The sequence below is a fragment of the Gekko japonicus genome, unplaced genomic scaffold (genome assembly GCF_001447785.1).
Source record: "Gekko japonicus isolate JY-2015 unplaced genomic scaffold, Gekko_japonicus_V1.1 scaffold84, whole genome shotgun sequence".
Lineage (NCBI taxonomy): Eukaryota > Metazoa > Chordata > Lepidosauria > Squamata > Gekkonidae > Gekko > Gekko japonicus.
In genome coordinates this window covers 1874505-1889965 of record NW_015159712.1, presented here as the reverse complement: position 1 = coordinate 1889965, position 15461 = coordinate 1874505, and the positions used below count along the sequence as shown (strand labels likewise).

The 15461-nt window shown below is 41.0% G+C and overlaps 1 protein-coding gene across 2 annotated transcripts in view; it reads left to right on the top strand.

Moving 5' to 3' along the window:
- The window catches only part of CRY2 (cryptochrome circadian clock 2), a 44435-nt gene that overhangs the window by 14351 nt on the left and 14623 nt on the right, over positions 1–15461 (top strand). For both annotated transcript variants that reach the window (XR_001482443.1, XM_015408956.1), the window contains exons 4-9: positions 6905–7089; positions 8671–8759; positions 9638–9778; positions 12053–12364; positions 13549–13700; positions 13843–14045. Coding sequence is in view for 1 of the 2 variants with exons in the window: in XM_015408956.1 (XP_015264442.1) it covers positions 6905–7089; positions 8671–8759; positions 9638–9778; positions 12053–12364; positions 13549–13700; positions 13843–14045 (1082 nt within the window). In the remaining variant the exon portion in view is untranslated. The remainder of the gene's footprint in view (positions 1–6904; positions 7090–8670; positions 8760–9637; positions 9779–12052; positions 12365–13548; positions 13701–13842; positions 14046–15461) is intronic.

Here is a 15461-nt window from a genome sequence, read left to right as displayed (position 1 = left end):
TATGCTGGGGATTATTAGGAAGGGAATTGAAAACAAATCAGCCAGTATCATAATGCCCTTGTATAAATCAATGGTGCAACCTCATTTGGAGTACTGTGTACAGTTCTGGTCACCATACCTCAAAAAGGATATTGTAGCACTGGAAAAAGTGCAAAAAAGGGCAACTTGAATGATAAAAGGGTTGGAACACTTTCCCTATGAAAAAAGGTTAAAGTGCTTGGGGCTCTTTAGCTTGGAGAAACGATGGCTGAGGGGTGACATGATCGAAGTTTATAAGATTATGCATTGGATAGAGCAGGTAGAAAAAGAAGTACTTTTCTCACTTTCTCACAGTACAAGAACTCGTGGGCATTTAATGAAATTGCTGAGCAGTCGGGTTAGAACAGATAAAAGGAAGTACTTCTTCACCCAAAGAGTGATTAACACATGGAATTCACTGCCACAGGAGGTGAAGCATGGACGGCTTCAAGAGGGAATTGGATAACCATATGGAGCAGAAGTCCATCAGTAGCTATTAGCCACAAGGTATAGATAAGGACTCTCAGGCTGAGGAAGTGATGCACTGTATTCTTTGGTGCTTGGGGGGGGGCAACAGTGGGAGGGCTTCTAGTGTCCTGGCCCCACCTGGTATTTTTGGCCACTGTGTGACACAGAGTGTTGGACTGGATGGGCCATTGGCCTGATCCAACATTGGCTTCTCTTATGTTCTTATTGCCATCCAAGTATATTCCAAGAGCACTCTGTGTCAGGGCCCTCGGGCAGATCCTCAGGCTAAGAGCCACAGGCCAAGAGCCCTTTAGCTCTACTGAAGACCAAACACGTTAGGGGAGAGTGTGTGTGAAAGCCTATATGAGGAAATGCATGAAGCCAAAAAGGAAAATGCATATTTAGTAATATAGGACATGGGGATAAATGAAAGTGGTTTTACCAAGCTCTTCACATTTCTTGATTTTAGGAGACAATGTTTGCACCATTTCAGTGTTTCACATTCAGAAACTCTGGTTTTCTGTTAAAAATAAACCGATATTCTCACTTATATAGGTATTTGCTACATTCTTTGTAGCTGAGGTAGATTTCATATTTTACAGTAACAGTTATACATACTTCTGGACATCTTGCATATGCGTGATAATTTGAATTGTCTTAGTTAAATGGGTAGAGGTATTAATGGTGTGATGGTTGTAATCTTTTTAAAAGGTGTCTTAGGTATGGGGTGTATCTGTTACGAGATAGCAACTTTAAATTCTCTCATGTTATGTGTTTGATCTTTTCCTTCTGTGTCTGTCCAAATTTCTTATTCTACATATGGAACCTTGTGCTGTATGCATCAAACACAGTTTACATAGTTTCCTTAATTGATGTAGTCCTATGACATCATATCTTCCCTGCCCTCATTTATAGCTGTTGTGATTGTTGTGAAGAATGTGGTTGCACAAGGTAATGGGCCCTTATTAGATGCTGCTTGTGCTGTGATTGAAGGTGAGTTGTAATGCTCATTATATCTCCCATAAATGAACTAATTATTACAATCGAAGATCAGTTCTTATATCTCCCTCGTCTGCACCACTTTGAGCTTTTTGGTTTAGAAAAACAAAATTCTTTAGAATCTGTACACTTTCTTCTGTACAGCCCTTATCATAGGGATGCTCATTAGGCTTGTTGCTGACAAACATCAGCTGTGTGTAGAGCAGTGCCAGCCCTCAGTGTTGGGGTTCTCAGCATTAAGACTTTTTCCTTGCAGTGAAGCGGTGCCTGTATTCACTTTTTAACAGCAACTTGGTTTTCCAGGGTTGACGGCTTCTCTCTTCTCTGTCCCCACCTCCTTCAGAATGTGCAGATGGAATGTCATATTATTATTATTGAAAAGGGACTTGTGGGAATGAGTTGTAGAAGCTAAAAACTTTACTTTCAGAAGTTACTGGCATCTTTGCACTTAAAATGAACATTTGAAATGCAAATTATCCTAATCTTTTGGGACAAAGATTGTATGCCTTTTTGTGAAATAATCAGGGTGAGGGTGGTAGGAAATAAGGTAAAGGTTTCCCTTGCTCAAAAGCCGAATCCGACTCTAGGGTTCGGTGCTCATCTCCATTTCCAAGCCGAAGAATGGCTGAAGACGTTCCCATGGTCATGTAACAAGTATGACTAGACACCGAGGCGCATGGAACAGTGTTACTTTCCCATTGAAGCGGTATCTATTTATCTACTTGCAATTTCTTGTTTTCGAACTGCTAGGTTGGCAGGAGCTGGGGCCAGAGACAGGAGCTCACTCCGTCTTGTGGCAGTAGGATCTTGAACTGCCGAACTACAGACCTTCCAGTCTGCAGCTCAGCGTCTTAACTTCTGAGCCACCGTGGCCCCTCAGTGGGAAATACAGTTGCAATTGTGTGAATAATATCTTTTTCTTATGGCTATCTTTGGAAAGCTTCAGGACAGCATGCACCCAGTATTGATCATGTGGCTTATTCATGCAAGAAGGAACAGTGGATAATTTGAGGATAAGCAATGTGCTTCACTGTGCCATAGTGTTGGCAATGTCTGCTTCATTTTAATGCTATCAACCTCATTTTAGAACACCCTGTCTTGATGCTGAGTGTGTGTGCGCCTGATAGTATAAGAAGTACTAAAGAACCGGTGCCAATAGTGATGTAATTATAAAATCATTAGAAGTTTGCGGTTTCTTTTTTTTTAGAACACAATTTTATTTTTCATGAAAATATTGACATGTCATCAGTTCCATTAATGTTTCAATTTTTACCCCCAATATCCCCACTGTACTCTCCCCCTCCCCGTGGCTTCCCGCAATGCTTCCCCCCTCGTCACTCCAGTACACCTTAAGATAACATCATATTCTAGTTTCAATATTGTTCTAAGTATAATAGATTGTGCTTTACATCCCAGTTCTTTTCTAGGTAAATTTTAAAGTCTCTCCATTCCTCATAGAATTCCTGATCTTCTTTGTTATTCAATTTTTTCGTAATTTTGTCCATCTCAGCCATAAACAAAGTTTTTTGTATCCATTCTTCTAACTCTGGAATTCTTTCTTGTTTCCAACATTGTGCATAGAGTATTCTCGCCGTTGTAATCAGGTACCAAAATAAAGTTCTTTTTGTAATATTCAATTCTTCCATTTTAAGTCCTAAGAGCAGAATTTCTGGTGCTTTTTTAAAGGAACATTTCAAAAAAATTTGCATTTCGCTGTGAACTCTAGTCCAAAAGTCCACAGCTTTTTCACATGTCCACCACATATGATAAAATGAACCTTCATGTTTTCTACATTTCCAACATTTGTTAGAAAAGTTTTGGTTCATGTTGGCTATTTTCAGAAGTTTGCAGTTTCTTGAGAGATTTTGTGGTATTTCACTCATATTTTCTGGGCATGTGACCAGCTGCAAATTAGCACTGTTTTGTAACTTTTAGCAGTTTGGTAGCTGGAATTATTTATTTGTCTCAAATTTATATACTGCCTTCCACACGCTCAGGGTAGCCCCGTGGTGAATGTATCACAAGATACCAACCATATAGAAAGTTGGCATACTATCTCCAGAGCTCCTGTTTGGGGTATGATCTCTTCAGTGTGGGTATATACTCCCAAAGCTGCTTCCTAGTGTATCAGCATCAGGAAGAGCCTTTTTTCCTTAGGCTTTTGTAAGCTAGAGGTCCCATGGATTCAAGATATTAGGTGAAGGTTGCCTTTTGAGGTCTTGGCCAGATTCCAAAGCCCAGTTCAGTACTGATAGTTATCTCTTACATCAATGCTAAACATTAGTCAGATAAAATATGGGGACATGAGGAAGAGTGATTCTACTTTATCATTGAGTTAGAGGTTTTGCAAAGTTGTTAAAATGCATACAAGTTACATTTTATTCTTTCTCTAAGGCACTCAAGGCAGATATGTGATTCTCCACTCTTAAGCTGATCCTCATAATAATGCTGCGAGAGAGTGACAGACCCAAGATTATTAGTGATCCTTATGGCTGAGTGGGGGATCAAACCTGCGTCTCCACAGCCTTGTTTACCCTTTAACAATTTAGCATACTAATTAACCCCAGGGCAGTATTCTGTTTGCCATAGTTAATGATAGTCTCTTCTGGTTGAGCCACAAATTATATATCAATGCATGAAGTGGGGAGAGGGTTTCGTCTAAATTGCAGAGGTCTTGTTTGATTGCTTCAAAAGTGAAAGCAGCATATGTTACCATATGGCTCTCTCTCTGGTATTATATACTAAAGCATATCTGTCTCTGGAAAAGAAGCTTATTCTTGTTTTGCCTCTAGGGGGGAATTTCCCCCTAAAAAGCATTCTTATTACATGATACTCTTGCCTCATTTATCCCAACAGTGTGAAAATTTGGGTGGGAAATCTCAGATGTGAAGGGAATACTAAACTGAGAGGATTTCTTGAGATGACTGAGCTGTGGGGAGAGAGTATTGAGAGGACTCCATTTTCAAATCTTCACAGTGTTCACAGGTTTTCTTTGCAGAGAAAAGAGTGTTTTATTTCTCAAGGGTGTCCTGTCCCATTTTATTTGTTACTTGGATTCAAGGGGCTGAAATACTGTGAAGCAAGATGCTATCTTTTGTTTTGTAGCTGCTTTGTATTGCTGGGAAGCTGGCTCACAGAGCACTGCGTGTGAGAGTAGCAGTTGAAAGCCTTCATGTCTGTAGCTGCTGGGAAGCTGGCTCACAGAGCACTGCATGTGAGAGTAGCAGTTGAAAGCCTTCATGGAAGCCTGGGTGGCGTGGAGTTCCTCCCCTTTACACGTGCAGCCTGTGGGGGAAGGACTGGCACATGGCTGTTGCTGAAACACTAGACTAAAAGCCCAACCCTTTGCATAAGTTGTTGACTGAGAGGATGTCGCTATTGGAGCTGTAAGTGCTGCAGGACACACTGAGAAGGAAACCGATTTGGCTACTTCAGTTTTATATAAGCTAGCAACTCAGCTCAGATTTCCTCTTTAACTCTTCTACTCCTGGTTTTAGTGAAAGACTCTTTTTCTCTTCCACAGCCTCTGTTTCTTTCGAGTTGATGTTAACAACTTCAATACAGTGGAGGGTTGAAAGCCAAAAACTTGCAGATAGTGTTCATATTAGGCATAATCTGTATAAAACCTGCATCACTACAGTGGATGTATCTAGAACCATTCTGGATATCGATCAGGTTGGGTAGCCATGTTAGTTTGTCTGTATTAATAGAAAACAGAAAGAGTCTTATATATTGCTATTGTCATTTGCCTGCTAATGGGCGATTCTGCATCTAGCATTCGTTCCACATTTTCTCAACTGGGAGAAAGAACTGCAGCTCAAAACCACATTCAAATACCTCAGGGCAACGCCCTACTGACTGCAAAGTCACCCTTGAACAGTCATAAAATGGCCATAAATCTATGCAGAAGGTATGATCCGATGATCAAAGAAAGTGAAAGCAGCATGGAGTGTGAAGGCCAGGTCTCTTTTTGTAGAAAAAGCCCAGCAGGAACTCATTAGCATAATAGGCCACACCCAACAACAGAAATTCATTAGCATATTAGGCCACAACCCTGACAGCACAGCTCATTAGCACATTAGGCCGCACCCCCATGTTACCAGAAGTGTGGTCATCCAGCCACACACACCTTTTGCTTCCTATTCTGTTTACCTTGTTTGTTGTCAAAACCCAGGGCTTTTTTTGTAGCAGGAACTCCTTTGCATGTTAGGCCACACACCGCTAATGTAACCAATCCTAATGAGTTTCTGCGGTTGGGTGTGGCCTATTATGCTAATGAGTTTCTGCTGGGCGTGGCCAACTTGGGAGCCAGCCGGAACTCCATTCCTGTGCGTTCCTGCCCAAAAATAGCCCTGGTGAAGGCTACCATTAAATCCGATGATGAAAGGAAGTGAAAGCAGCATACAGTGCAGAGGGGAAATTTTGTTCCAACATGGGTTTGGTAATACAAAGGAGGGACAAACCAGTGCAGAATCAGCCAATGTCATTTGACATCTGAAATTTTAAGGTTTTGCTCCTATGGAACAGTAAGAATTTACAAGAAGAAAGCTTGGAGCCATTGTACAAGTTATATAGAATGAGGTGATAGAATTTGGGGCTATACCATTTGAGACTGCAGGTGGGTGATCCTCACACATTTTGAATGTTCTGCCACATTAAAACTTCCTGCATATTGAAAGCTTTAATATAACTCCCTGCTTCCCCAAAAATTTAAGTTACTACATGCAAGAAGTCTTGTGTGTCGGGAAACCTTCAGAAATGTGATAGTGATACCACTACTATATACTCTGCAGACTGAAGATAAGTAGTCTAGAATTCTATCACATCACTCTGTCAGTTCATTCTGTGTAACTTGTAGAGTGATTCTCTGTTTGTGCATTTGGCCTGAATTAAATGAAGGTAGAACTCTTACATAGCAAATAAAACAAGCATGCGAAATCTGTTTTCATGATTCTTTGTTGCAGTTGGAGAGGGATTTCACTAATCCCCCAGAAGGGAATTCGTATGATACAAAGTTCTAGGAACAATGATATTTCCTCACTGTAACTCTAAACACACATGTAACACTAGTATGAACTGGGCTTGGAGGGTGTCCCAATCATGCTACACCTTGGGATATTGTCCCTAGAAGAAACAAGGAGAGTTTCATGGTAAGGTTTCTTTCTGGGGGTTAATAATGTTATGGGGGGATTAAAAAAAAAGATGTACTCTGGGAGATTGTAGGATTTTTTTAGGACAAAGATGTGAAAGAGACTCTGGTCTCTTAATGGTAGAGATGGGGAACAATAGAATAGGTATGAATGAATGTCTGTTTGTGCATTTTTCTTGCTTGTCCCCCTTCCTTGGTTTGAAAAGGAGACTTCATGATTGAAGCTGCAGTTTTCCTCCACCTCTGTAACTGCATTTTCCTGTTCTGCAGGATAATTGAACTGAATGGACACAAACCTCCTCTTACGTATAAGCGTTTCCAGGCCATCATTAGCCGTATGGAACTGCCTAAGAAGCCAGCTGCTGCCATAACAAGTGGTCAGATGGAAAAATGTAAGATGGAGATCCAAGAAAATCATGATGAGACATATGGGGTTCCATCCCTGGAGGAGCTGGGTATGTTGCAGAGTTCTGGGGCAGTTACACCGACTTGTTTTGGGCTTCTTGTGCCTTTGAGATGGGCTGCATTTTTCTTCTTGCTTGACCTGATTTGGCTATAGATTTAGAAAAAGATTCCAGGTTACCAATGCATCTTGGGACCTAAGAAAACAAATTGAAGTGCTCTTTGTACTCAACACCACAAATTTGGCCATTTTTGCAGCAATAGTTGCCTAACTGCAGCTTAGTAGATAAAAGGAAGTTGTACTTGAAAAACTGTGTCCAAAAATATAAAAAATAATATATCACTAGAAATGTGTTGAAAGCATTAAAATATGTTTTCCTTACTAGTAATTGCGTTCTCTTTTTTACAATTCAGGTTTATTTAATGGGAAATATACAGCCAGATCAAATACTTTAATTTAAAAAGTATTCTGACTTTGTTTTAGCATCTTTTCCTTTTGGCTAATTTACAAAGTCTGCATACTGGGGGAATCTGCTGAAGATGTAGATAAACCACCACCACCACCCAATCTGTTGGCAAACCTGCTTGTGCTGCTTTCAGTGTGGTGCAGTGGTTAGGAGTGTTGGACTGGGGTCTGGAAGGCCCAGGTTCAAATCTCCATTCTGCCTTGGAAGCTTGCTGGGTGACCATGGGCCAGTTATTCTCTTGCAGCCTACTCCGCATTATTGTTAGGATAAATCTAGGAAGAGGAAAAAGGTGTTGTAAAATGCTTTGGGTACTCCTGCTTTGGGTTCCCACTAGGGAGGAAAGTTGGGTATAAATATTTAAATAAATAAAATGAATGATTGGCATGGAGTCCATCCACTTTACAATTAAATTTAGTGACAAGTAGTGATAGCAAATAAAGCAGTTCTTATTTAAGGATCTATGCATTTCAGAGCTGTCATTTGTAAAGCCTTATTCTTGAGACTTCATGTTGCTGTAGAAATTCCTAAAAAATAGAACCAGACACTGTTTTGGTTACAGACATAGCAAATGACATGAACTGAGAGCAGGATGAAAGGAAATGTAAACATTTTAAATGCTTTGTTGCAAGCATCTGTCAGTGCTTTGCCCATTAATTTTGCTCTAGTGCCCCTATAGTTTTGTCACTGTGTCATTTTGCCCAGCCATCATGCCATTCGGTTCATTCCCAATGGATAGAAAGTAAGGTTGTGAACTACAGCATGTTGAACATAAAAGTGTGTGTCTAAGCTGGCTATGTAAATTTAGAAGTGGGCAAGAAGACTCTGCTTTCCCTCCATCCAGTCCATGACATTCTATTACCTGAAGAGTCTCCAAACCAAACTACTGTGATCTTTCTGAATTTTCATCGTGGGATTTTGTTTTCAAGGCTCAGATCTTAATTGTACAAAAATTAAGACTACTCTTTGTTTCAGAACATGCTGCTTTACTATTTGCCTGTACAAGTCCTTATTCAATAGCACCCTCTTCTGGTTATAGGAAGTCATCCTGAATTAAATAGAAGCATAATTAGCAAATATGTAGCAATATTGCATTAAAGCTAGAGTTAAGCAGTTGCTTAATGTTAGAAATTTTTAAGGTTAACCACTGCTCCTGTTTTCACCCTTCAGGTTTCCCCACTGATGGTCTTGCCCCTGCTGTTTGGCAAGGAGGAGAAACTGAAGCCTTAACTCGTCTGGATAAACATTTGGAAAGAAAGGTAACTCCACATAAATTCTACATTGTAATGTCACCTTTGCTATACCACTTGCTTTCAAACGGTTATCTCCTGAACTACCCTGAAATTGTTGGGTATAAATGTATCAGCATATTGGTGATAAAAAAGACAGTAATCTCTTCACTTCTTTGGCTACATGGATATATCACAGGCCAAAGATCTTCATTATTTGTTGTTCTATCCTTAAATGAGCATTAAATCCCAAATTGTCTTACTGTTTCCTTTCTGATACGAAGAACTTTATTTTAGGTGTGGCTTACCCCACATACTCCATGCTATTCCTACACCAGTACTGCTTGATGCACTGCAAAATTATCTATCTGAAAACTGAATGCTAACTAACAAAGCAAGAGAAAAAGATTGCATCAGTTCAGTATGGTACCAGATTACAGCAGGAGAGCAGAGGCAGGGGGGACAGTGGTATAGTGAATAAAATTGAGGGAGAGGACTATCCTTTGTGGTGTTCTGAGCAGGTTTGACTATGCTTTATAGCTTGATGTACATGTAATATGTACTCCTATGACTATTCTGGCATCCCTGACCTACTTCCTTTATCTTGTGTGCTAGTAGTTGATTAAGCAAGGTCTGCTGTTATCAGAGGTGGATAACCAAGTTTCATGAACTAGTGAAAGATGGTGTATTTGGGTGGAAAGGCTACATGTAAATGTTTATATGCCTCAACTCGTGTTGAGCTATAATGCTGCTAGAGTTCCGATGGCTGAGGTACCACTCTTCTTTCCACCATGCAGTTGCTGAATACTGAAGTAGCAATAAGCAGTTCTTGTTGATAAACTTTTACAGAACTTTATTTTTCATATTCACTTTAAATCATTTTCTTTGTTTTTCTTGAATCCTGCAAGGCATGGGTTGCAAATTATGAAAGGCCAAGGATGAACGCCCATTCATTGCTGGCAAGCCCCACAGGGCTCAGTCCCTACCTTCGTTTTGGCTGCTTATCCTGCCGCCTATTCTATTATCGTCTCCGGGAACTATACAAAAAGGTGAGAAACAAAAATGGAAGACATCTAGGCCAAGAATCAAAATGCTTTTGAGCATTTGGTAAAACATTAGCACTCTGTCCATCTCTAATAAAGACTACTGTTGCAACAGTGTGTAACATTTTGGCATATTCCTTACCTTTTGACTGTTCCCCTCTGGCTGCACTCTTCCTTGGGTTGTGCTTTACTTCCCATTGTAGCCATGGCTTTATTCATATCCCATGTTATAGAGAGACAACCTTTTATCTTTGTGTTGGGTAAGCATCTAAGAAGTTGTGAACATACCCAGCTGTGTGAGTCTGATCCCTGTTCTGTCTAGTGTTGTCCACTGTGACTGGCAGCAGCTCAGCACAGTCTCGGGTGTGGCAGATCTGGCACAAAGATCCTTTAATTTGAGATGCAAGGTGCTTTCTATACGCAAAGCATGTGCTCTGCTTACAAGTCCTCCTCTGAATTGGTAATTCCAGATGGGTAGCTGCATTTGCTGTAACACTGAAATAAAACAAGGTGCATTCTCTTGAAGTGACTCATGAAAGCTTATTGCTGGAATAAATTGTTAGTTTAAGACGTCACTGGATTCCTGTTTTATTCCCCTGAACTGAGTTCATCAGTATGCCTTCTGGCTAAGTCTGTTTTCTTCTTTCCATGGTCCAATCACTAAAAGAAGAGCCCCTTAATCTGGTGTCTCCTGACACACACACACCTCTCACATCACTCTTATCGCCCTCCCCCCGGCTCCCTAACATGGTGGTAGGGGCTAGGTCTATGCTTTATTCATTCCCAAGTGTCTGTAGTCCCACTTGCCAGCCAGTGTATACAGAAAGAATCTTTGTTATCTATCCCCTGTAGGACTGGCCTACTAGCTTGGAGGGGAGAGGCTATAGCTGTCTCGCTCTGTCTTTATTCCTCTTCTCTCCCTCCCCTCCAAGTCTGCAAAGCAAATGAGCTGTGAGACAAGGGATTGGGGATGGAAATCATAGCTTCTGCCTCTGTTCCACCCACCTGTCAGTTTGTGCAATCAAAGCTTTTGTCGCTGCTCATCATACACAGCCCTAGAAATTAAAGTAGCTGGCACAGATGCATAACCTGTGCCTACATATACTCAGAAGCCCTTCTCAAATTAATAAAAAGGCACAGTGATTGACAGAAAGTAGAAATGCCAGTCAGAACAATCCTGTTCAATGATAATGTCTTCTAGTTCTAGTTGGGATATCTGCTGATATCTGCCCTTTGCTGCTTCAGAAAATTTTGCCTGAAAACTATCACCATCTGACCATTACTGAATGTAAAAACAGTTCTGTTTGAATTTGGAGCATCATATTTTATATTCTGATAGTCGTGTGGGCCCCTGTACAGATATTTAAATCTGTGTTTCAGACCCATACTAACAGAAAACAGATAGTTCTGCAAACTTGGGAAACCTCCTAAGTTTGCAGAAAAATCTGAAAACTAAAATACATTGAGGTGTTTAAATGCCTCCCGAAATAAAACATAAAACCTGGAGGTGGCTGCAAATGTCTGGAGCTGTGCCAGGCTCAGCAACAGAGGGGGAAAGATGGGATTCCTCCCCATGAATCTTGCAAGCCCCCCTTGTATATTTTAATAAATTATGGCCCAGTCTGTGGATGCTTAAATCCACGGAATGGGACCACAGAGACAGAAAACAGATTTTCCTGCAAAATTGAAGCCCCCAGGTTTGCAAAAAAAAAATTGAAAACCTGTAAGAATTGAAGAGGGCCTAAATCCCCCGAAAGAAGATAGCTGTCTTCACAGCTGCAGAAACACTTCTCCTGGTGCAGGCCAGTGGGGGACAAGTTGGTGCTATGGCCATTGGAGATAGGGGTAGGAGTCCTCAAAGCCCACCCCTCCGCTAAGCCAGCAACAAAGGAGTTGGGCAGGGATGCAGGAGTCCTTGTGCACCTCACCAAGTCAGCAACAAGGGAGGTGGGTTATGGTAGCAGCGCGGGGGGGGGATTGGAAGGTGCAATGACCCCAGCTGTGGCAATGGTAGGGTGGTGGTGGCTGGGAGCCATGGCAGCCCCTATAGCAAAATGGGTGGGGGCAGAAGGAAGCTGGGATTGGCAAGAGATAACATGAGGATCACAGGTCCCCACTTGTTTACTTTTGTTTACTTGGACTTATGAATGTAAGTGGTTTGGGTAGGTTCTTGGTTAGTAAAATTCCTACTGCCCATCCCTGGTTTAGACTTTGTGTTCAGGTACCCGAAAATCCCATTTCTACCTGTTTTATGCATATTTTGCTTCCTGTCTTTTCTAGGTGAAGCGGAATAGTACTCCTCCACTATCACTATATGGTCAGTTGCTATGGAGAGAATTTTTCTATACAGCTGCAACAAACAATCCTAAATTTGACCGTATGGAAGGAAACCCAATCTGCATCCAGATCCCATGGGACAGGAATCCTGAAGCCTTGGCAAAATGGGCAGAAGGCAAGACAGGATTTCCCTGGATCGATGCCATCATGACACAGTTGAGACAGGAAGGTTGGATTCATCATCTGGCTCGGCATGCTGTAGCTTGCTTTCTGACTAGAGGTGACCTGTGGATCAGCTGGGAGTCTGGAGTGAGGGTGAGCTGTGGAGGCAGAAAGCATGCATTGGCAACTGAGTTTTAGAATGATTCTGTAGCTGCATTACTGCCATGTATTACCACTTATAAGAAAAAAGCTTATTCCACAGAACTACAGTCTGACCGAAGCCTACATTTAAAAGAAAATCTTGAATTAAAATGTTACAGGTAGCCTCCAGAAAGAAGTTCATTTCCATGGGTTTGGTTGAAAGATTTGTTTGAGGGGCCCCAAAACAGCTTTACACAATTTAAATAAAACCCAGAGAGTTCAGTAATACACCATATCTTGGTCTGGTCACAGGCTCTGGGTTAAGACCCAAGGATCAGGGCCCCTTTGGCTCTTGCTAGAAGGCATGCTCCTCTAGCATTGCAATAGGAAGGGAAGCAGAAACTCAGCCCGGGCCTTATTCAGCTGGCAGATATGTTCTCAAGATTCACCTCCCCTGCTAGAAAAGCCTCTGGCTATGCCTAGGCTTAAATAATGTGGAGATGCTAAAGATCTTTTATTGAAGGACAATTGGAAGCCAGATGAAACTGACATACACCCAGAAACCAGAATCAGCTGGTTATGTTTAGGATGCAATACAATTTTGTAGACTAAATGAGAATAATAATGAGAATTTTGAGACTGAAAGAAGTACTTTTCTTGTCAGAAGAGACTTGGGCAAAGCTAGAAGTGAAGAGGATCAACATGTGTCCATGGTTAAAGTGTTTGGGTGGGAAAAACTGAGCATGTGAGTGAGAGAAACTAAACCTTGCCTCATTGCACTGTTTTGTTTTCAGGATTTTTTTGCTTGAGCTGGGTAATGAGCAAAAATCATTAGAACATACGGAGGGGAACCTGGCAGAGTTTAGCTCCCTTTAGATATGTACTTTGTGTTGGTTTAAAAACACACACTCCTCTTTAGATTTAAGCAGGTGGATATGTTTATAAATGCATTCTGACCTCTGCATTACAATCTAGGTTAGCTTTCATTATACCACAAACCTGTGATGTGGTTGGCTGTTTAGCACATTTGTATCTTTTTTCTAAGACCCAAGTAATTAAATGTAATCCAGTTGACAGTGAGTTTCTGTTCCTGCTCTACTCATCAAAATTTGCACCAGTGATTTAGCATGACACTGCCTTTGAAATCTACCTTAAAAGGTTTTCCTCATTGGGGTTTTTACTGTGATTTGTTACAGGTGTTTGATGAGCTGTTGCTGGATGCAGATTTCAGTGTGAATTCAGGCAGCTGGATGTGGCTTTCATGCAGTGCTTTCTTCCAACAGTTCTTCCACTGTTATTGCCCTGTTGGCTTTGGACGTCGTACAGATCCTAGTGGTGACTTTGTCAGGTGAGCACATTGACCAGTTCTGTCAGTGAACTTTTCAAGAGTGAAACCTCTATAGAGCTGGGGCATTTGATTGTCTGATGATATGTAGACCCTGTTTTTAATGCAGAGTGAACTGTAATGTCTATCTCAATTTGTATTGCAGACGATATCTGCCAAAGCTGAAAGGCTTTCCCTCACGCTATATCTATGAGCCTTGGAATGCCCCTGAGTCAGTGCAGAAGGCAGCTAAATGTATCATTGGTATAGACTATCCGAAACCTATGGTGAATCATGCAGAAACCAGTCGACTGAACATTGAGCGCATGAAGCAGATTTACCAGCAACTATCACGCTACAGAGGCCTCTGTAAGTACTGACAGCTGCATTGTGCCATGGAGTTGAGCAACTTAGTTTCTGTAGTAAAATTGGTGTTTACGTTTTACAAATAAGATGTTTTGTACAAAGAGCAAGTGTCTGTTTCTTGTCATTGGTGCAGGAAAACCATAAGTAGCTCACCATAGTTACCTATAAAAATAGAAGGAAGATAATGGTAGAATTTGCTACCAAATACTGGGATGTGTACATGTTATGCTATCTAGACCACATTCTGACATTTCTGAACATCTTTAGACTTTTATCACTTTTTGCCAGATGTGTGCTTTTCAGACAACTTGCCATGCTTTCCACACTACAGAAATATTGTACTTGGAAATTAAAAATATCTCTATGCAATAGTACAGCATTGGCCAAATTCCAAAATACAACAAATGAGTTCCATTTCTTCATTCCAACTCTTCATTTTTTGTATTTTATCTGTCAAATGGGTAATTTCCAATACCACATCTAATGACTGTACTGTGGCTTTTTACAGTTTCCTCTCCCAAACAATCTTACTGGGCTTTAATTGCATGAATGTTAAAGCAGATAACAGAAATTCAGATTGTTTTGAGGTAAACTAGTTCAGGATGAATTATTAGCTAGAAATTAGACTTTGAATACTGAATATGGTGTTTGCTGCAGAGATTGTCTGGGCTCAGCAATGTAAGAAAGCTACTTCCCCCTGTAAGCAGCTTAGTACAGCTGTTGTAGCTGTAATTGGACACTTTCAAAGCTGAACTTTGGTGGTACATTAGCTTGGCCCTTATGGATTGTTGCTTTTATGGTAATAAAACCCTAATGCTTTTACTGCTGCTGGGTTAAGTAAATCATATGCAATTTTTAATGTTTAAAAACATATATACACTTTCAAGTATACAAGCTACGTAAATATATAAAACTGTCACATTCTAATGATAGAAAAGTAAGACTAGTATATAGACTGTGCTAAGCAAAAAGTAAACTAAGACTAGCGTATAGACTGTGCCAAGCAAAAAGTAAGACTAACGTATAGACTGTGCTAAGCAAAATTTACTGTCTTGCTGAACAATGGTATTAATCAGTGAGCTTCATTAAGAACATAAGAGATGCCGATGTTGTTTCAGGCCAAAGGCCCATCCAGTCCAACACTCTGTATCACACAGTGGCCAGAAATACCAGTGCCATCAGGTGGTCCACCAGTGGGGCCAGGACATTAGAAGCCCTCCCACTGTTGACCCCCCCCCCAAGCACCAAGAAGACAGAGCATCACTTGCCCCAGAATCCCTATCTATACCTTGTGGCTAATAGCCACTGATGGACCTCTGCTCCATATGCTTATCTAATTCCCTCTTGAAGCCGTCCATGCTTGTAGCCGCCACCACTTCCTGTGGCGGTGAATTCCAAGTGTTAATCACTCTTTGGGTG